Genomic DNA, 22,729 nt, shown 5'->3' on the forward strand with positions numbered 1-22,729 from the left:
ACTTGTGTTTTTCTCTCACTAGTGAGATTCTTTACTCATTTCAGCATTTTTCAAGTTATTTATACATATACAATGAGTTTGTATTAATTCTACAAATAAAAGTTAAGACTCTTACAATTTCACAATTAAAAAAAAAATTGCATGAAGGTCTAGACTAGGCCAGTGGCAAGGGACAGAGAAGATAATCCTGAGGATGGGTCCTCAGTATTGGATGACCTGAGAGCATTCTAGAACAGCTCTCCGTTTTCTAGCTTGAGCAATAGCATGGACAGATAATGGTGTTTTGAATCATAGCAGGAAATGTAGAGAGAAAGGAAGAAAAATGGATTGGGAGGAAAGAAAATAAATTCAGTTGGGCTACACTGGGTTCTCAGTACCGAAAGGATCCGCTGGGAGAGGTGCCCAGTCAAGAGCTGGCTACAACGAGTGGCTAGAGCCTGGGAAACATTTTGGTATACATGTGGGTATGGGTGACAGCAGTGCATCCTTGACGCCATGGCTCGGCCCAGAATGCACCAGCATTCTCTGTGTTCTGTGAAGGGGACAATCAGACTCTGCCCCCATGGAAACTCAGACACTCGAGCTCTGGAGCTCTACCCCTTCCTGCTACCCAAAATGTGACCTGAAGTGGCCCCTGCCTCGCTCGGTCCCAGAGACGACTGCTGCAATATAGCGAAGAGCCTCACAGAGATTCGCTGTGACTCAAATGCTGTTTGGCACTGTGACTCTCAGAGTCAACCACATAAAACTTACTAGTGCATATTTTGCAGGAATGGTGTTCAAGACAGTGGCCATTGCCTCACCCGGTGGACTCCTTTCACAATAACATAGAAGGAAACCATCTCAGGCTCAAGGACCAGAAATGTGTGAGCCACTGGACGCCATGAATCCTATAATTGCTCGTTTCCCTCTCCGATTTGGCCAATAAGAAGCTCATAATAAAATCGGTGGCCTATCTCCAGCAACATTACATGATCACACAGTGTGCCTTTTAGAGTACTAATCTATTAGCATTTCTGTCTTTGTTGTTTTACTGCCCTTATTTTCTCGTTGTCCCAATTTCTTCAACTATAAATTTTTGTAAACTACTTAAAGTCTAAAATTTTCTGCCATGTCACACCCACTCACTGATGCCATTTCTATCTCCTAGAGTTGCACAAAAGAATTCTAGGCTCTCTTCTCCATAACAGCCCTTCAACACTCATGTCCTCCACGAAATCTTTTTTTTTTTTTTTTTTTTAGATACCAGAGTCTCACTTTCTTCAGCAGTTTGTCCTAGATGTGAGCTCCTAAAGCATCTTTCATCCTTCTAGACTCAAATGATGCCTCATCTTCTCTGGACATCTTCTCTAGCCCCTATTCAGAGCACCCCTCCCCTGCAGCACCTACAGCAACCACATGCAATGACTGGTTCTCACACTTGCCTCTCCCACCAGACTGGGGACTCCTGAAAAACAGAGGCGGTGCCCTGTGTGCCTTCAAAGAGTACCTAGCCAGGGCGCAAGGCATAATATAATAAAATATGCTTAATAAGTTTTTGTTAAGGAAATAAATGATTGAATATACACATACATACAACCTAACTTCCTCACTCCTATGCGCGCCAAAAGAAAGTCAAGCCAGGAAGAAAAGGGAGAAGCCAGTTCAGTTCAGTTGTTTGAGGGCTTCTCCTTCTGACAGCTGTTTCTCCATAGGACTCTCCCGAAGAGCCTTGAGGCCCTAGACACCCGGCCAAGCTTATTCTCCAGCCAAATCCGGAGTCAATGCACCTAAGACAGAATTGGTCCTGAGAGGGCAACTGGGCTAAGTTTTCACAGAAAGAAAGGATCTCACAGATCAAAAATGCAAGATGCTGGATGCTCCAGTTGGTATTTATTTTAACAACACAGCCTCACATAGGTGCTAATTATGTGCCAGGCATTGTTCTGAGCTCTTTACAAATATCTTATTTAATCTTTGTAACAACTTCATGAGATAGGTACTATTTCTATCCCCGTTTTATTTTCATTTATAGTTTTCTTAGCATTTGAGTCAGCTATCCTGAAACGAAGGAAGATATAACTATTCCATCACTAAGTACAAGAAAATTGGTTGCATTTAGGACCAGTGCATACATGGCAGACAAATCAAACCTTAGCCTTTGACCTGAGACCTGGATGCATGGAATACCGCATCATTCAGTAAGCATTTATTGAGCACCTACCAGCACTGCCCTCCGGGAGCTCACAGCCTGGTGGAGGAAACAGCACACACCTAAACAAATAAATTACCAGGTCCCATGACAAGCACATTAGAACCATAGATGCAATACAGTGCTGGCGGCAAGAGGAAGTAATGATCTCTGACTAGATGAGAAGGCTTCCTGGAGGGTATGATGGCTGAGTTCCATTTTAATGGGTGGTCTGGGGCTTACCACGGAGCAGCAGAGATGGGGGAGGGGGGAGTTTGCGAGAGTACAGAGGTGCAGGGAACCACTGGCAGTGGGGAGCAGGAGGGGAGGAGCTGGGGAGCGAGGGATTATCACTGGGTGGTGGCCTTGGCTACAATACTACGAAGCTCAAAGTCACTAATGGATATGATAGTCATTCCTGTTCTAGGAAGATTCTTTGAGAAGCAGTGTGAGACAGGATGTCATGATCAAACAGAGAGAGAGAGAGAGAGGTGTTGGGAGGCTGTTGCAATCAACCAAGCAAGAAACAGTGTGCTCCTGACCTAGAGAACTGGATTCTAGGCATATTTGGGAACCCAAAGCTTCAGATTGACTGGAAGGCTGGTGTAGGGGATCAAGGTGACACTTCAGCTTCTACTTAGAAGACCGGGAGGGCGGTGCAGCCAGTGAAATGGGGAGCATGAGCTGGGAACCCCCCTGGCAAGGATGAGGACAAGTTCAAGCAGCCTCCAAGCTTGGGAAAGCCAAACGGGTGGCAGACATTTTCTTAATTATCACCGAGCAGTACTGCAGTCTCACTCACATCTCCCTTTAATAAAATATGATGCATTTCACTCTGTCATCATAGTGAAAAATCATTGCCCTTTGCAGGAAATTAATAACCTTTCAAATTAATAACCTTTGGGTAGGAAAATTGGTTTCATTAATACCTCCCCTTGCACTTTGTTAGGTTCATCATCTCTCTATCCTGCTGTCCCCTGAAACCAAAAGCCCAAGACTTAATGTCTGAGAAGCCTGAATGACTTTATGCTCAGAATGAATGGTCGGGATCCTTAGTAATTGGACTGAATTGAATTCACTGACCAAAAATGCTGGTGTGGCCTTATGGCTGCCCCTGAGTCCTGGAGAGCCCACCCTGAGCTGGAAGGGAGGATGAGGGCAATCTTCCCCAGCTCCCAGCCCGATCCCTAATCATGGCAGAAAAGATGTCACCCATCTTGTTGTCACAACCTGAGAACCTAACACCTCCCCGGGCTTCTCCCAGCTCCTGAGCAGAGGCGTCAGTCTTTGGCCAACACCACGGCCTTGACAGCTGTTGGGCTGCCTGACAGAGTTGTGTGACTGCTCACTACCACTCCAAAAAGGCTCAAGATCAAGGTCAGGCTCCCCTAAAAGAGAGACTAGAAGGCATTTTGAAAAAACAACAGAAGGTAAAATCTTGAAAACAATCTTTCGCTGCCTATCTCATTCTTCCACAGTCTTTGAAAGATTCCAAATGGATACACATTTATCCTTTTCTACTGAAAAACTCCTTAGCAGCAGCCTTATCATCTAGGGCATCAAGTCCAGACTCCCCAGCATCCCAGAGCCCAGGAAACTCCAACTGCCCAGCCTTGTCTTTCTCTTCCTCATGCCCACAAGGTACCACCCTCTGAGCCCTAACTCTTCTGTTCCCCCAGCTCAGAAAGCCCTGCTCTCTCCCGCCACCGATGCACCCACCCCCCAAAAGCCCTTGTCCATCCTTCCAGGCAGGATCAGCATCACTTTCCCTGAAAAGTCTTCTCTGAATGTTACTCCCTCCATCAAGCAGAATCAGCCACTCCTTTGAGATCCTCTCTGCCCCAACCCTACCTGGTCTGTGCAAGGCTGCACAGTATAGTTTGACTACAAGTGACAACAGGCTGAGCTACATGAGCAAATGCATAGTGTCATCTAACTAAGGTGCTCTATTCATGGTTTTGGCAGCATAGGGATGTAGGCAATTGGAATCAGAGGGAGTGGGTTCAAATCCTGACTCCACCACTTACCAGCAGTGTGATTTGGGGTGAAATACTCATCTTCCACAACTGCCTCTTCCATATCCCTAGCGTCTCTGAGTTACTCCACTGTCTGACTGGCTGATCCCATAGTCCCCAGGATGGCAGGACGGAGGATGTGGTCCCTCCACCTCTGTGTTCGATTCTCCTCGGTCAGCCTTCATCATCTCCCAGGGGAGAAATGGCCATTCTGCTGGACACGCTCTTTTGGGTTCCCTGAAGCTGCAGTTCGTGCCTACCTCTAGCACCTCACAGCAACCCCGCTGGCTGGTGCTTTTAGAAACTTCTGGGCTGTCCCAGAGCTGGCCGAAGCAGAACAGATGCCAGGGTAAATACTGTCTCCAATCTTATATTCCAGGGCCATTTGGAAGAAGACCGAGAGCCGCTGAAACAAAGGAAGCATTGCAGGAGACAGAGATCAGATTCCTGCTTTTTCAAGAAGAAACGGATAAGGGCTGTCAGATTCGGCTCAATCACCCAGACACGTTACAGCAGTGTGGCTTCAACTCCTCTCTGCCTCTGGTGATGATAATCCACGGGTGGTCGGTAGGAAATGCTGACATGCCTTTTTTCCCTCTGCTTTTACATTTTCTGTTTTTTTCTCCCTCGTGTGTCCAATTTTAATAAAAAGATAGGAAACCAGTGATAAAAACTTCATGCATAATATTAAAATGTAAAGCACATTCTAATTTTCCAAGTGCTTCCCCACACAGCATCTCATTGATTATCTCAATGCCATGAATGAGCAGGATAGGGAAAATAGAATTATCTCCACATTTCAGATAATAAAATACGGCTCAAAAAAATCACACAGCACATGAAGGCCCATAAGTGATTGCAGTCCATGCAAGTGAATCTGCATGTTTCACAAGAGGAGGAAGGAAGCCACAGAAGACATAGTCTCCCAGTGAAATGTTGCAACTGTTAAGGTTTAAATACAGGTGCAAGTAACAGAAACTCAACTGGCAATAGTTCAAATAAACCAGAAGTTTGTTCCTATTTCACACACTAGTCTGGAGGTATGCAATCCAAGTCCTCAGGGACCTAGCTCATTTCCAGCTTAGTAGTCTGCCATCCTTAGACTGTAACATTTGTCCTTATAATCCAAGATGGCAGCCAGAGCACCAGTCGTCACATCTTTATTCCAGGTAGCACAATTAGTAAAGGGTGTACACAAAGGAGTCAAGGAGTGGGGTTTTTTTTTAAACAGCTTTATTGAGATATAATTCACATACCATGTAACTCATCCATTTAAAGTATACAATCCAATGGCTTTTGCTATAAAAGAGTGGTACTTTTTTGGTTAGCAACCCAGAAGCATCTGTGAAATGCTTCCAGTTACAGACATTGGCCATAGCTAAGTAGAAATGTGACTGAGACATGCAGCCTCTTAAGGAAAATGTAGCCCTTCTCGGATGCTGAAAATCCTGGACAAAGGGGAGAAAGAATATTGTAGGCAATGACTGAACTCAAACTAAGCAAGGACTTGTCTCCAAGACAAAATTGTACCTCCCTGGCTCCCCAACAACCCACGATTTGAAGCTCAGTTGACAGCTTGAAACCTCCAGAGATATGGGGGGTCTATTTCATGACTTGGAAATCTTTCCCTGACTTCTAGTTGAAAAATACTCTTGGGACTCCTGGGTGGCTCAGTTAAGTGTCTAACCCTGGCTCAGGTCATGATCTCACAGTCGTGAGCCCTGCATTGGGCTCCTTGCTCAGCATGAAATAGAAGAAAGAAAAAGAAAGAAAGAAAGAAGGAAAGAAAGAAAGAAAGAAAGAAAGAAAGAAAGAAAGAAAGAAAGAGGAAGAAAGAAAGAGGAAGGAAGGAAAGAAGGAAGGAAGGAAGGAAGGAAGGAAGGAAGGAAGGAAGGAAGAAAGAAAGAAAGAAAGAAAGAAAGAAAGAAAGAGGAAGGAAGGAAGGAAGAGAAAGGACAGAAGGAAGGAAGGAAGAAAGAAAGAGGAAGAAAGAAAGAAAGAAAGAAAGAAAGAAAGAAAGAAAGAAAGAAAGAAAAAGGAAGGAAAGAAGAAAGAGAGAAAGAAAGAAAGACTCTTGAAACCCTCATCTCTCCTACTGTAGAGAACAAAATGAGCCCGTCAACCCACCAGCCACTCTTTCCACATGTATTCAAGGAGAGCCTGCAGACCCTGTTCCTGGTCTCACGTGGTAGGCCACGTGGTGATGCCACATGGGTATAGCCACGAGGTGGGGTGCTGCCATCGCTACAGGGGAAAGCAGTGGTGACTATAGCCTGCTGGCAGCTTCCCCGTAGGATTCAAAGAGCTCCCACCCTAAGGAAGTGGAGTTTCCTAACACCCCAGGGTCCGCAGTGAGGATGGTGATGGGTTTTCCTGCTGCTCAAGAAGAGACGTCACATAGATTGAGGCCTTACCGTAAGTGAGACCCTTTACATTATACATCAACCCATTTAATCACCACACCTCCCTATGAGGTGGGTTAGTATCTCAAATCAGGAAAATGCACTCAGAGAGGTCAAGCAGCTACCATAGTCACACAGCCAACAGTGGACACAAATTCACCCAGAACACTCACACTCCAAGTTCACACTCTCAAAGACTCCCAGTTCATTGGGCCTTTGTCAGAGGGGTTTGAATGGGCCCCCCAATTCTGCAGCAGGCTTCACACTGCAAACTCCTAGCTGTGGCTTTCTCCAGCTGGGGTAGGAGCTCAATCCATGCTTCTTTAAGAAAAACAGAGGGCAGAATGCTAAGATGAAACATGTTTTTAAAGGGAACCAAAGAGCAGACTCTCTCCAATGGGAACCCTGCGGGAAGATATGGATTAGAAGGAGGCAAGTCACTGTAGAGAAGAGTATCCTATTTCTTTAGCTGCTTTAGCCAAACAGACTTTCCTTACAAGAAAACAGAGAGAAAGTGGGAAGGAAGGAATGCGTCCAGAGGAGAGATGTGCGAAGGGGTGGAGGAGAAGCTGGAGCTGAGAGCCACCAAGTCACAAAGGCTGCACGCAGCACAGCTGGGGCTTCTTCCAGGTGCTCTCCCTCTGATCCTGCCCACTACACCCTCCCTGCCCCCCTCACCCTCCCTGCCCCCATCACCCTCCCTGCCCCCCTCACCTTCCCTTCCCCCCTCACTCCTCCTGCCCCCATCACCCTCCCTGCCTCCCCTCACCTTCCCTGCGCCCCACTTAGACTCCAGCAACACTCAACTGCTTGGAGCTCCTTCCGCTCTCCTGTGATTTCTCTCCTCTTGGCCTTGGCTCAGGCTGTGCTTTCTGCCTACAGCGTTCTCCCTCTTCTCCTTCGGAACAGTATCCATTATATGTAAGGTGCTCCAAAAATATTTGTTAACTGAATTAATGACTAAATAAGTATCTTGTTTACAAAATGCTACATGAAGATAGCAGGGTTTTCTTACCAGGGTCTTTTACCAGAATGCACTCTTCATTCTTAAAACCTAGATGGGAATATATCTATTACTACTAGTAATAACAACAACAACTACGTCGCTATGTAAATAACTATTAACATAACTGCATAACTAAATAACTCTACGTAACTAACATCTCCTGAGTGCTTACTACATTCCAGGCACCGTTCTAAGTGCTTTCCATCTATTAACTGATTTCATCTTCACGACAATCCTGGAAAAAGCGCTATTATTTTCCCCATTTCCAGATGGGGAAACTGAGGCATGGAAAAGTTAACTAACTTGCCTAAGGTCACGCAGCTAGTAACTGACAGAGTCTGGATTTGAACCCAAGGTGCCCTACGCACACGAAAAGCACTGGGTGAACATGAGTAAGTGGACGCACCTGACCTCGGAATGACCTGCCGCGTCATCAGTATTGTTCTCCAGCCTCGCCTCCCACTGTCTAGTCTTGAGCCACACCAGACTCTTCCCCTCAACATACCGTGGGGCCCTTTCCTAACTCTGTGTGCTCTTCCTTCTGCCTGGACCACCCTAGACAGCCGTGCCCCACGCTCACCAGCCCACCCTTATTCTTATCAGTGAACTCCTATTTGTCCTTGCAGGCGCAACACAAATGTCTTTGTTCTGTGAGCCTGTCAGGAGTGCCCTGCAGGCTGGTTCTCAAACAAGGCACATACACAGAAAGTTTCTCCATAAACGGGTATTGAGCTCCTGCCATGCTCCAGCCCATGGTGCTTTATTCCCTCGAAAGCGAGCAGATGAGTGGGCCAGAGGAGAGCAAAGGAGCGGGGATTCAGAGCCGTGGCTGTGGCCATGGCCCAGCAGGCCTCCCTCCTGGAGCCGAAGGTACCAGGGCTGATGCTCAAAGGATAGGTCAGCTTTAGCACCTGGTTACACAGACTTTTCCATGATTTTAAGGCTCAGAAACTCTTAAAATAGGGACACATTAAGAGAACAGCTCTCAGTTGGAGGCCAGGGGTAGCCCCCAGGGGACATTTGGCAAAGCCTGGAGACATTTTTGGTTTTCACAGCTTGGCGGGAAGGGTACTGCAGGCACCTATGTGGCAGAGACCAGAGATGCTGCTAGATATCCTACAACACACGGGACAGCCCCCACAAGAAGAAGGATCTGGCCCAAAATGTCAGTAGTGCCAAGGTCGAGAGACCCCTCCCTCCCCCCACCCCGAAGCCTTTTTTCCTGGAAAGAAGGATCCAGCATTAGTTAGCCAAGACTTGGAGAATTTAAAAAGTGAAGCGAGAGAAAGAAGGGGCCCCTCTGGCCCCTCCTGGTTACACTGACTACTCTGTGGGCCCACGTGCAGGTGGATGGCTTTCTGGAAGACTGGATCTGGCAGATGGTTGCCGCACTGAAGTCTGGAATGGCCCAGCCAGTGAACGTGGGGCTGGCAGACTGGCTCACCCTGGCCTACCACCACTACACCATGGCTGTCCACAACACCCGCCTCGTGGGCCGCGAGGTGGCCGCTCTCATCCGGTGGCTGGAGGTGAGCCCTGCCCCGGCCTCCCCTTCCCTCCCTTCCTCTCCCTTCCCGGAAGCGTCAGTGAATTAAGCTGGTCTCCAAGCAGCCCAGGAGGGAGGACCGCTCTGCTAACCCTGTAGAAATGGGAGGGCAGGGGTGGAGATGGGACATCAGGACTCCCTCAGATGCCTTGCTTAAACCCCTATTTTGGGGCGCCTGGGTGGCGCAGTCGGTTAAGCATCCGACTTCAGCCAGGTCACGATCTCGCGGTCCGTGAGTTCAAGCCCCGCGTCAGGCTCTGGGCTGATGGTTCAGAGCCTGGAGCCTGTTTCCGATTCTGAGTCTCCCTCTCTCTCTGACCCTCTCCCGTTCATGCTCTGTCTCTCTCTGTCTCAAAAATAAATAAAAACGTTGAAAAAAAAAACTTAAAAAAATAAATAAATAAACCCCTATTTTGCAGAACTGTCTTCCCCTCTCCCATCCACTGTTTCTTTTATGCTCACTCCCTAGGATGTGCTGAGGGATCTAAACATACCTGTAACATCATCAAACCCTGCGCAAATGAACAGGATCACTGTGCAAGGCATTAAGGTGCTAATAAAGGCAGGCAGAGGGGCAGCATCACCAGGCAGGGTCCCAGGTAGCTGAGACTGAAAGGTGGGAGCCAGCAAAAGTGAGAAACCAGGGGCGCCGAGGTGGCTCAGTCGGTTAAGCATCTGATGTCAGCTCAGGTCATGATCTCACGGTTCGTGAGTTCAGGCCCCATGTGGGGCTCTGAGCTCACGGCACAGAGCTTGTTTTGGATTCTGTGTCTCCTTCTCTCTCCCCGTCACCTGCTTGTGCGCTCTCTCTCTCTCAAAATGAATAAACTTAAAAAAAAAAAAAAGGGTGAGAAACCAGTTTGGGTCTGGAGGATGAATTAAGCACCTCATTTGCCACCCAGCGTAAAGAACAGGGTGGGAGCCAAGAACAAGCTGGACCTACAGGAGGTTACCGTCCAGCAGCTCTCCCCTGTAACCATCTTGCCTCTGTCTTCCAGGAATCTGTTCAATTTTCTCGAAGCAATGTACACCTAATTGGGTACAGCCTGGGTGCACATGTCGCAGGATTCGCTGGCAGTTACATCGGCGGAAAGCACAAGATCGGGAGAATTACAGGTAACCGTGCCTGATAACTAACAACCACAGGGGGCGGGGAGAGGGGGGCAGGGGGAGGGGCGGGGGTGGTTGTGTGCAGGACCCGCTTCTACAGCAGTCCCATAATTACCAGGTCCCCAGCTTCCTTCACGCGGCGCCGGTGTTCACGGGAAGACTGGTTACAGGGCGTCAAACATGACCACTGTCACAGACTGCTGTTCCTCGAGCATTCAGAATAAATTACAGCCTCAACTTCTAGTGCCTCTCCTCCAACAGGTGCCTCTCGTAGTCATGCCAAATAGGACCTAAAAAGTAGGCTTTCTATACACTGTTTTACCAGCAAAGAGTTTTTCAACCTGTAGTTTAAAAAGCCCAATATGAGCAAGTTAAAAAATCACAGGCTGAAATGTGCAGTAACATCGGCCACGTTTGTGCCTCAGTTTCCACGTTTGTGAAACATACGGGTCTTACTCTGGGACCTATTTGGACTGAGGCAGGGAGCTCTACACTCACTTGGGAACGGCCCCAGATACCCAGGAAGAACTGGGGTTGTGTGAGAAGGTCTTTCCCCCCAGGCATCATAGACACCAACCTCATCCCCCATGCTGCCCCACAGTTCTGTTTTTGAAGAACACATATCACCAGGTATTTCCCTAACCAAGTCCCCAAGGCCCCCAGATACCCACAGGACGAAACTCAGAAAGCCCAAACAAGGCCCCAGACTTCTCCGACCTCCCCTCCAGCCGTTCCCTCCCTGTAGTCCCAGGCGTCCATGACACTAGGTCTTTCTCCACTTCACAAACATGCCATTGCCTCCTATGCTTCTGGGCCTTTGCATGTCCTTTTCTTTTTGCCTGGAACTTTTTACTACCACTTACCCACCCAGCCCTGGTCTAGCTACCAAACTCCTACTCATCCTTCAAGACCTAGCAGGTCAAAGCTATAATACTTCACAGGCTAAAACAATTCAAAGGAAATTTGAGATGACTAGCGTTGTTGTGGCCTTTAATTTTATCAAGTCAGAACATTTTTGGCAGCTGACATCTATGATTCCCATTACTTCACCAAAGAAGAGGTTAAAAGATAATGGCAGACATTTAAAAGAAAGAAATTTGTCATTGTGAGAACTCACTTCCTCACCCTTATTTTATTTATTTATTTATTTTTATCTTGCTGGTGACTGGGGAGCCCTGCTTCACAGGCCACTGTTCATGGCCCCACCTCTGTGATTTAACCCTCCATAGGCTGGGGGTGAGCAGACCTTCCACAGAAGGCCAATGAGACCCATTGCCAAGCAACCAGGCCTCGAAGGCTAAGTCAGAACCGCAGGGAGGTGACCCCAGGCCCCAGCACCCTCTCCACTCTGGCTGGCATCATGGGCCACATCAGGCATTATTAGCCAGGCTCACTCATGTCAGAGGCCGCAGGACAGCTAATCACTGCTGTCATCTCATACTCATACCCATGAAGAACAGAATAAAATCACACCAAGATGTCTTTCATTTGTAACCATGGGTGAGAGCTGGAGACAGGCGCTCTCACCGCCCCCTATCAATTCCTTCACCCCCAACAGGGATGGAAGCTAGGGCTGATGTGGGACATCAAAGGGCCTTGCAGTGAAGGTGAAGGAAAAAAGACAGAGGATAAACTCTGAGTGCATAAATACTCCCCAACTACAGTCAGCCAGGAGCTGCGCTTAGTCTCATGCACACACATCTGTCACTTGACCAGAGCTTTGAGCCGTCCTATTTGCTCATGACATTTTCACCAGGGAACAGTGATGTCCCAAGGCTGTTCTGGACATTCCAAGGAAATGACACTGGTGTAGGAGAAAAGCCAGCTCATTTAGGGAAATTGTTGACAACATACAGGCAAATAAACTCCTTCTTTGATGGGTAGACCTACTTACAATAAGCACAGCGGGCTTTTCTTTGTATGCAAACAGATGCTCTTGAAAGTAGCTTGAGAGGTACTTAAAATTGATTCGCTTAAATAAATCAAGCATTCCCTCATAACCTTATTTCTACCACTGGATAGTTCCAGCAGACCTCTCTCCCCATTAGATAACGCACAGCCTGTGTCTAATTTTCGGCGCCATGAATTACTGTGGTTTTACTGCGAAAGGTTATAGCAAGATTTTCTAGAGGAAGCTTATCCCCTACGATTTTCTTCTTCCTGCTAGCTCATGAATGTATAATAACATCAAAAAACTAAAAAGGGCATTCTCCTTGTGTCCCCTTGCTTCCACCTAACCCTTACCGTTGCTTTCCTGTTAGGGCTGGATGCCGCGGGCCCTCTGTTTGAGGGATCTTCGCCCAGTGACCGTCTTTCACCAGATGATGCCAATTTTGTGGACGCCATTCACACCTTTACCCGGGAGCACATGGGCCTGAGCGTGGGCATCAAACAGCCCATAGCACACTATGACTTCTACCCCAATGGGGGCTACTTCCAACCTGGCTGCCACTTCCTACAGCTCTACAAACACATTAGCAAGCACGGCTTAAATGGTGAGAAGGAGGGCCAGGCCGAGAGCACTAGCCTGCATTGGCTTCTACCTCCCACACCTGTATGCCGCCCCCAGACCCAGTGAATCTCCAGCTCTGTGGGACTCTGGGAACCGTTGAGCAAGGGTCGGTGCCCAGAGTATATGGTCACCAAACCCACTAGGAGAGAGGGCTTGTGGGAGTGGGTAAGGGCTGGTGTCCCCCCAGGAGGCCCTCCTTTTAACTGGCAGTGGTTACTGGAGGCTAAGTACCAACGGTGAGCTGGGGAGCCCCAAGAAGGAATCCCTGCCTCTTAGCCCCACCCAGTGTATGCAACAAAGTCTTTCCAGGGGTACTACCCCTTCTGAAAGTGGAGTCCTGATGCCTGTGGTTATTTCTCCTTCTCTAGAAGCTTCCTCATCCCGGGGGACTTTCTCTATTCTGGGGCACATGAGGACGCACTTAATCGAGCATAGCTTCTTGATTCTTGGTCTGACTGGAGTGGCAGTACCTCTTCCACTGGTCCCAGCTGGTCCCATAGGACCTTACTGGGATTCTTCGGATTCAAAGTTCAGCTCTAATTTGTCACTTCCTTTACACTGGGGCAGGAACTGGATTGTGGCATGATCTGGGCTGTGATCCCACTTCTCTCTCAGATCTGAGACTGAACCAATAGCATGCACATTGACAACATGCACAGGATTAACGAACCAAACTGTCAGCAAAACTCATACATTCCATAAGCATTCCAAATTTCTCATTATTATAAAATATCATCCTGATGAAAACATGCCAGCTCACACTAAGCCAGCTGGAGACCTCCACCCCCGCATACCTTCTTCTCACCTCCATCATCCCAAACCAGGCTGAGAACATGCTCTCTTGTGATTATATCACCACCTTCACCTCTCCAACATCAGAATGACCTTCACACTCAACATTATCTCATTTTGGCCAGCATCTCAGCCTTCCACCCGCCCACGCTTTACAGAACCTTCTGGGAACTCCCCCTCACCATTCCTTACATACCCCTCCCATTAGTGTCCCTCCAGTCATTCACGGGTCCTGTTCCATCACCAGCTGACCAACCAGCCCTCTTCCCAGATCTACTCCCTCCCAATGCTCAACACAAGCCTGTAGGATTAGTAACTAGTTGCCTAGTTAAGTAGTAGTTTTAAGTACCTCTCTGACCACTTAGTGCCATTTGCTCTCTTGTACAAACCTTCAAAGTGATGGAACCAAGTATGTTTATTTTGCTTGCCCAGTTTTGAGTTGGTTTTTCTCAGTTTTCTTCACCTTTAAGTTTAAAAGCGATCTCATTCTCTGGGTGGCTCAGTTGGTTAAGCTACCGACTTCGGCTCGGGTCATGTTCTTGGGGTTTGTGGGTTCAAGCCCCGTGTCAGGCTCTATGCTGACAGCTCAGAGCCTGGAGCCTACTTGAGATCCTGTGTCTCCCCCTCTCTCTGCCACTCCCCTGCTCACGCTCTGTGTCTCTCAATGATAAATAAATGTTAAAAAAAAATTTTTTTTTAAGCCATCCCGTTCTGGGGTGGTTCTCCCGACACACCTGAACAGAAGGTAGTTTGGTAACTGCTTTAGCACCTCAACACCTCCTGGCTAGGTGAGCTTGAATGAGTTAGTGAATGCCTTTGAAGCTCCATTTTCTCATCTATAACAGCAGCCTCAAGGAGCGGTGGGGAAGATTCAGAAAGTGGATGAGTGAAAGCCCTCAGCATGGTACCTGCCTCATAGTAGGTGCACAACAAATGCACCATTAGTCCAAGAATTAAGGTGTCCAATCTTGGCATTTAGCCTTCAATACCTTTAGGCAGAGTGACCTGTGCTGTACCTCCACATCAGGTACTTTACATACCTTATGGTGGTTCTTCAACATTCCTTAGGAATAATTTATTAAAGACTAGGTTAAGATTTGGAGAGTTAAAAACAAAAAAAGGTCAAAAATCCATGCTAGATAAACTTCCTAAACTCGCTGTTTTGGTTTAGGCCCATGCAAACCTGGTTGCTAGGATGTATCCTTCTAGAGGCCAATCCCCTTGCTGGTTTTATAGGCTGGTTACCCAATGGAGGCAATGGCTGCTTCAGGGCAGAGAGTAGACATTGTGGGAGAGACCTCAGTTTTCACCAGACCATTAGCTGAGCCCCAAGAGTAACCTGGCAGTCATTTTCCTAGCTTTGTTAAGAGACATTCCACACAAGCCTGTTCCAGCTAATTCAACCCAAGGCATCAGCCCGTGCACATTTTTAACCATTTAAGACATAAACATATATTTTTTAAGGTTATTTATTTATTTTGCGAGAAAGCGAGTGTGAGCAGGGGGAGCGGGGAGCAGGCAGGCAGAGAGAGAGAGGGAGAGAGAGAATCCCAAGTAGGTTCCACACTGTTAGCAAGGAGCCTGACGCTGGGCTCAATCTCATGAACCGTGAGATCATGACCTGAGCCGAAACCAAGAGTAGAATTCTTAACCGACTGAGCCACTTCCATAAATATTTTTTTTAATAAATTACTCTACCCTGTTTTCTTAAATAATTCAGTATTTTCTTAGTGACTTAGGCTTCCTATTCAAACACCAGGGTGCCCTTTGGAGCCCCCCACCCCTGAAGTGCCTGAACGCGACTGGGAGGGGTCCACTCCTGTAGTTTTCAGTCGATGAGTGGGTCAGCCTCAGCAACCGCCCCCCTCCTTCCCAACATGCCACTGATCTGTGCTGAAAACAATCATCCTTTGGGTTGGGAGTACTTTGGATCAAGGGGTGATAACGTCCTTCCTGCCCTGTGTTGCAGCCATCACTCAGACCATAAAATGCTCCCACGAGCGCTCAGTACACCTCTTCATCGACTCCCTGCTGCACGCCAGCATGCAGAGCACGGCATACCAGTGCAGCGACATGGGCACCTTCAGCCAGGGCCTGTGCCTGAGCTGCAAGAAGGGCCACTGCAACACGCTGGGCTACCACATCCGCCAGGAGTGGCAGGGCAAGAAGAGCAAGAAGCTCTTCCTCGCGACGCGGGCCCAGTCCCCCTTCAAAGGTGAGTGTGGGTGGCCCATGAGGCAGCCACTCATCGGAAGGGTCAGAAATTCCCCCAAGTCTTTTCCTGTGGCTACTTCAGGCTCTGCTCTTTCAGTGCTTCTGAAACCAAAGATTCCAGACGGTGATGTGGACACGGCCTCTCTCTCGTGTCCACCTTGCTGCCAAGTGCTAGGAGGAGAAAACTTGATACTTTCTGGAAGAATCCTTGGGTCAGCCTCTCTTCATCCATCCGTGTTCATGGTGCCCTAGAATGTTAGATCCGGAAGGCCCTGAGCAGTTACTCTGACCACCCAGGTCTCACTGTGCAGGGACCTGAAGGTGTCTTCAAACCCCAACTAGAACCAAGTGCTCTCAGCTCTGCTCACAGCCTCCGTCGGGGGGAAAAAAAAAAAAAGAGCAAGGCTCCAGGCTATGTTTATAGCTTCTCATTTCCTCTAGAGTTTGGATCAGCCGATCTTACAGGGCATTACTGCTCTACTGAGACCCTCCCAAGATGAAGTTTGGCTTCTTCCAACTTTCCCAATCAGATCCTTAACCTCAGGGCAGAAACCAAGCCCCGACCACTCTGGGTTGAACCAGAGGTCAGAGCCGTGGCCTCGTTTGGGGCTGGAGCCAGCAGAGAAATGCTCCAGTGAAGCCAGAGTCGTGTCCTCCATGAGTGAACAAGCTGACATCTGTTGCTATTAACATTTCTGTCTAATCCTTTAAACAGCTCGTGAGTGATTTAGCATCTTACTGTTTCACTGCACATGCTCACCGGTGCCGGGAGAAGCTCGGCCCTGCACTGTTTGATTATTACTGTGCAGAATATTTGTAGCTGCAGAAGGTGAACATGCCATCACCACCACTTTGCATTTATGTGCACCGCGTTTTATACAAAACATCAGATGCAGCCATCACCTCTTTGTGGTCCCCACAGCAGCCAAGCGAGGTCGGCAGGGCCGGTTATGATCTCATTTTAAAGAGGAGGGAAGCACAGCTTGGGTGGAGTGACCCTCCCACGGCCATACAGCCTGGAAGGAGGCCAAGAGCCAGGTGCATCCGACCCCCAGCCTCTATTCCTTTTATTATCACACTAGCAAGTTCAAGTTCCCAGGCGATTTATTTTTTAGGCACAGGATTCCTGTTTATCTGAACTTCTGCTCTCTAGCCAGATTTCCCTTCCGTGAAGCCCAGGAATGACAGAAATCCGCTGTGGGCAGCTGATAGCTTCTGAGAGCATTATAGTGAAGGTGGACCTTTCCTGCCTGAGGGGCCAGAGGGTCCCCTCTGCTGTCTGACCCTTTGGGGGTGGAGGAGGGAAAGGTACCACCCCGGATCAGGCGAGTGAACTTGGAAGGCCTCCTGCTTAAGGGAGCTTTCCCACCGCAGGCTGCCAATTAGACACTCATTTGGGTTAACCAGCTCCTCTTTTAAATGGCAAAGCTGCCTGGAGTGATTAAGCCCCTCCGATAATCACATTTCTCTGGATCTACTTTAAATTGTGGAATGTTAGCATTTCTAGAGACTATTCTACCCTGCCATTTCATGGACGCAGACACCCAGGCCCAGATGGGGGAAATATTTGCCCAGGGACACAAAGTAAATTTCTGGTAGTCAGCATTTAGATCTGGACCTCCAAACAACTGGCTGAGTGATTTTTTACCTCAGTAATCTGCCCCTGGTCTGTTCGTGTGGGTGAAGCAGGGAGGAGAGAAGAGGGGGAAGACTTTGTTTTCTCCTTGACATCAGCTGAGAAGAAAGGAGGCCATTTTTCACCTTCCAGAGCTGAGGTGTGTGTCTGAAGTGAAGAGTTTGGTCTAGTCAGAGGACATCTATGGGGGGCTTAGAACTGGGGGCGCCATGGGGGGCAGGGGCAGGCAAGCACACAGAGAAGGAAGAGGGGAGGGGAAGACCAGTAGACACAGCCAGGCTGAGTTCCTTCTTTTTACCAACGACCCACGCGCCCGACCACCACACACCACTGGTGTGAGCTCACAGGGCTCTCTTTCCTATGAAGGAGGACCAGAGTTGCATTAGGGCAGCACCACCTCACCCCAGCAGCTCCCAAAAGCCAATGTGTTCATCCATTCATTCATTTTTCAAGCATAAGTTGAGCCAGAGTAGGCAGAGTCCCTACTTCACAGGGCTCAGTGGAGACCAGCCACCTCCCACATGTCGATGCTCAGCGCTATCCCAGGAAGATGGGCCATGAGTCACTTGGAGACAAAAATCAGGTGTCTTTATTGCCAACCACTGATCTTGCTCCAGACACTTCTGATGTTCACGGGACCCACGAGGCCAGTGATACGGAGGCTATGAGGCAGGACTGTCTGAAACTGGTCAGAACTCACGTTGGCCTCTAACCGAGACTCCTGTGACAAGCTGTAACCTGCACTCCACCCTCCCTTCTTTGGGGCCTCCAAATCCTCCCTGGTTCTGCTTCAGTCCTTCCAGTGAGCAAAATCCTATTCTGTTCGTTGTTGGGGAGCAGCATCCCTGGAGTCACATCAAGCTGTCCTAGGTATGGCCAGAAATCATCCCCAGCGGAGACTGCCTGGTCAGGAGCAGCTGCTCATGGGACACTGCGGTCCATATAATGCTGCATCATCCAGTATGGTAGCCGCTCATCATATGTGGTGATTTAAATTACTTAGAATTAAATACGATCAAAAATTCGATTCCCCAATCACACTGCCTTCCAAGTGCTCAAATAAGTGGCCGCAAGATCAGAGACCACCAAAAATGGATCACTTCCATCATCGTAGAAAGTTCTATCGATGGTACTGGCACGAGGCCTTTAATCTAGGTCCCCATAACTGCACCTCTCTCCACCCATCATGGTCATGATCATCTCTGACTTGGGCCCCCCAAACCTATTTCTCTGGCATTTGATGAATACTTATAGATTCTTAAAAGAAGAGACTTGCCCAACCCTTGTTACAGAGAACCCGTAATTCATATTTTTCAAGAACATCTAATTGTACGATATATTTTAGTGCAGGATCTGGCTGGGCAAGATAAACATCACCTCCTGATTGTAGCTTCACAAAGGGTGACTAACTTAACCCTCCCACCTCTGCCTCCCAAGATATTTCAACAAAACCATCAAAGGATCTGTTTCCTACAACTGCTGGCTTGCCAGAACCCAGTGCCCACTGGGAGAACACACAGCAGCGGAAGAGAATGGGGAGAGTGACGCAAGGCAGTTTATTGTCCACTTCCATTTTCAGTCTCGCAGGAAGAACCCTCACCAGTCCGGGAGCTTGTGTTTTGCTTTGTTTGTTTGTTTGTTTGTTCGTTTTTATTTGAGAGAAAAAAAAGCACAGGAGCACACTCCAGCAGGGGAGAGACACGGTCGGGGGGAGGTGAACAGAGAGAGAGAGAAAGAGAGAGAGAGAGAGAGAGAAGAGAGAATCCCAAGCACAGAGCCCAATGTGGGGCTCAATTCCACAACCCTGGGATCATGACCTGAGTCAAAATCAAGAGTCAGATGTTCAACCAACTGAGCCACCCAGAGGCCCCTAGAAGCCTGGGTTCCAAGAGAGAAGAGAGGGGAACATATCCATCCTGAGGAAGTTCTGCTTAGCAAAGGCCACATCTAATTAATCTCCTGGGGTAAGACGAGGCCACTAGGAGGTGAGGAAGGCGATGTTTAAGGGGGCCTATTCTGTCCAGGCTCCATGAAGGGTATGTCGTACTCCTTTATCATTTAATCCTTGCGACAACCCAAACAGGGAGACAGGGAGACAGAGATTGAGACGGGTGGCGCTGGGAACGAATTATGGTGAATTTCCCAATAAATAAAAATTGAGATTCAGAGAGATTAAGGCTTCCCATAGTCACACAGTTTGTGAGTAGCAAATGCAGCGTGTGACCCCAGGTCGCACTGATTCCATGGCCCTTGCTCTTCCCCTTCACATGGCCTCCTGAGCATAGCCCAAGGCAGGTTCTTCCCCTCTCTCTCCCTCTCTCTCTCTCTCCCCCTCTCCCTCCCTCCCCCTCCCCCTTCTGCTCTCCCTATCCCTGTTCCTCTCCCTCTCTCCCTACACTCTGAGCCTCATCCCACCTATGCGAACTTCCTTGAGTACTCTTTCCTCCTGGCTGACCAGACAAACTCTGACTTTGGGTGGTGGGGTTGGGGGAGGCGGGGGGGTGGTGGTCTGTTTGTCTTTGGCTTCTCTGGATGACTTCTTTGGAAGGTTTTTGCTGATTTCCACGGAGAGGTCTAGAAAAACTCATGGGTGAGTAGACACAGCACAGGCTTGAGATTGGGAATAAGGAATGTCCAGAATTTGGCTTTGTTGCCAACCTTATATGTGACCTTGACCTAGTGACAAAACCTATGTGGGCCTGTTTCTTCAGCCACAAAGTGATCGTATGTGACTGAGCACAGGGGTGAACCACTAACACTGGCACCTCTGGGTGCAGCTCGGAACCGTGCCTGGTAAGGTCTGTGTATAGGAAGGGAGTAGGTGTCACTGGGTTAACACGTTCTACAAGTCGGGCGCTTTTATACCTGCCGTCTCATCACATCCTCACAACAACTCTGTGACAGTGCTCTACATGCCCATTTTTTTTTTTTCAACATTTATTTATTTTTGGGACAGAGAGAGACAGAGCATGAACGGGGGAGGGGCAGAGAGAGAGGGAGACACAGAATCGGAAACAGGCTCCAGGCTCTGAGCCATCAGCCCAGAGCCCGACGCGGGGCCCGAACTCATGGACCGCGAGATCGTGACCTGGCTGAAGTCGGACGCTCAACCGACTGCGCCACCCAGGCGCCCCTACATGCCCATTTTACACATGAGGAAACTGAGCTTCAGAGAGGGTACGGGGGCTCATGGCCATGTGGCAGTAGGTGCGAGAGAGAGGATTCCAGCCCCTCAGTTGAGGGCTCTTATTGCCCTCTCATGTGAAGCACTTAGGGCACAAACAGCAGGAAGCAGGGTGCCACTCCTTACCACACACACACTCCCTCATCTCCAACCCCAGCAGAAGAGGCAACTGCCCACAGAAAGGGGAAGTGTCCAGGCTCATGACAACAGGGTGTCAGGGAGGAAAATTTTTCCTCGACCCTTTTGAGGTTCTTTTGAAAAAATTTTTGTAATGTTTATTTATTTTTGAGAGAAAGAGCACGTGCAAAAGTGCACTTAAGCAGGGGAGGGGTAGCGAGAGAGGGAGACAGAGTCTGAAGCAGGCTCCAGGCTCTGAGCTGTCGGTGCAGAGCCTTATGCAGGGCTCAAGCACACAAAATGTGAGATCGAGACCTGAGCCAAAGTCAGACGCTTACCGACTGAGCCACCCAGGTGCCTCAACACTTTTTAGGTTCTTTTGGCTGGTCTCTTAATTAAGTTCACATCAAACAGATTTGCAGGAGAAGACTGTAATTTTATAGGGACTAGAACCTCACATAGACACGAGAGATTTAAAGAAGTCAAACACCTGAGGCCTTTTATAAGGAGAAGGGAGCAGGCCTGAGGGGTTTCAAAGAAAAGGAAATTAATTTACAGGAAGATGGGAAGATGTTTGCGAAACAAATGCTTGTCACACCAAGCAGAGGCAATGGGACACAGAGAGGAATCAACCAACAGGCCCGTCTGAGCTCTGGCTTACCACACCTCACCCGGACTCTGCACCTCTCTGCTGTGGGAGCTCTCTTCCTGCACCAGCTCCCCTCTCCAAATTCTTTGGGGCAAATAAGGGGGAAGCAAGAAGCTCTTCCCGAGTCTTTTGGGCCTTGCTTGTCTTCGGCTCAAAATCACCCACATGCCAAAGTAGCACATTTGGGAGAGGCTCGTTCGGGAGTGCTTCGGGGGTATCACACTTGCGGTGCGGTACTATTAAGCCCAAATGTGGGCACCAACATAAGCACACAGCTGCAAGAGACACGTGGTCACAAAACCACGTGTGCCTGCCTGTCCTCCAGCCTGCTCTGAGCACGGCTGCCCCCGCCCTCACCCCTGCCCAGCAGCCTCCTCTGGCCTCAGCGGTCCCACCGTCTGAAGCTGCCCCTCTCGCCTCAGAGGCCGTTCGTGTCTAAGGACAAGCCCTTGGTGCTGCAAGACAACACAAGAGATCCCATCCCTCCGATCTTCATGAAAGAAAATCAATACACTGAAAGAAAAGACCTCTTTGATGTGTGCAAAGAGAGTCGTAATGTGTCCCAGAGCCAATATCTAATGATCCGCAATCATTTTTTTTTTTTTCCGTGAGACAAAAAAGAAAAAAAAGAAGAAACAAACTATTCTCTTTCTGTAAATTCCACAATCCAATGCCGACAGCAGCTGGCTTATGCAAAGAAACTTAAGTTTTTTGTTTTTTGTGTTTTTTTTAACGTTTATTTATTTTTGAGACAGAGAGAGACAGAGCATGAACGGGGGAGGGTCAGAGAGAGAGGGAGACACAGAATCTGAAACAGGCTCCAGGCTCTGAGCCATCAGCCCAGAGCCCGACGCGGGGCTCGAACTCACGGACTGCGAGATCATGACCTGAGCCGAAGTCGGCCCCTTGACCGACTGAGCCACCCAGGCGACCCTTAAGTTGTTTTTTACGTGGCACCAGTGGGGCTCACGTGAGATCAGAATCCAGGGTGCTTGGGGTATTTGAATCTCAGAATGACTCTCTATAGGCGGAGAATCTCCAGAGGCCTCACACGTCTGCTCTAGATGGCATTTGCCCGATCTCATTCAGGGTTAATGGACTGTTTCATCCTCTTTATCTTTAAGACCTAAAATAATTTCTTCTGCCTGAACTGAGGAATGCATTGGGCTGGCCCCTTTGCAGTCACAAGATCAAAAGCATTTCTCCTAAATCATTTTTTAAAATCCTTATTAAATATGTCAGAAGTGAAAGTGAGCAAAATTACTCACCCTTTTTTCCTTAATCTTCGTAACAGCATCATTGTCCCGGAGTTGCAGGGAGAGGGGATGATAGGCAAATTGTCTTTTTTTTTTTTTTTTTTTTCTTGTAAAGGAAAA

The 22,729-nt window shown here is 48.5% G+C and overlaps 1 protein-coding gene across 1 annotated transcript in view; it reads left to right on the top strand.

The window, feature by feature from the left end:
• LIPC (lipase C, hepatic type) overlaps window positions 1–22,729 on the top strand; it is a 161,297-nt gene that overhangs the window by 126,102 nt on the left and 12,466 nt on the right. The window contains exons 3-7 of the mRNA XM_040492818.1: window positions 4,565–4,752; window positions 8,940–9,122; window positions 10,138–10,255; window positions 12,511–12,744; window positions 15,523–15,768. Of these exons, the coding sequence (XP_040348752.1) occupies window positions 4,565–4,752; window positions 8,940–9,122; window positions 10,138–10,255; window positions 12,511–12,744; window positions 15,523–15,768 (969 nt within the window). The remainder of the gene's footprint in view (window positions 1–4,564; window positions 4,753–8,939; window positions 9,123–10,137; window positions 10,256–12,510; window positions 12,745–15,522; window positions 15,769–22,729) is intronic.

This window comes from Herpailurus yagouaroundi, unplaced genomic scaffold, assembly GCF_014898765.1.
Source record: "Herpailurus yagouaroundi ecotype Mexico unplaced genomic scaffold, PumYag 184, whole genome shotgun sequence".
Taxonomy (NCBI): domain Eukaryota; kingdom Metazoa; phylum Chordata; class Mammalia; order Carnivora; family Felidae; genus Herpailurus; species Herpailurus yagouaroundi.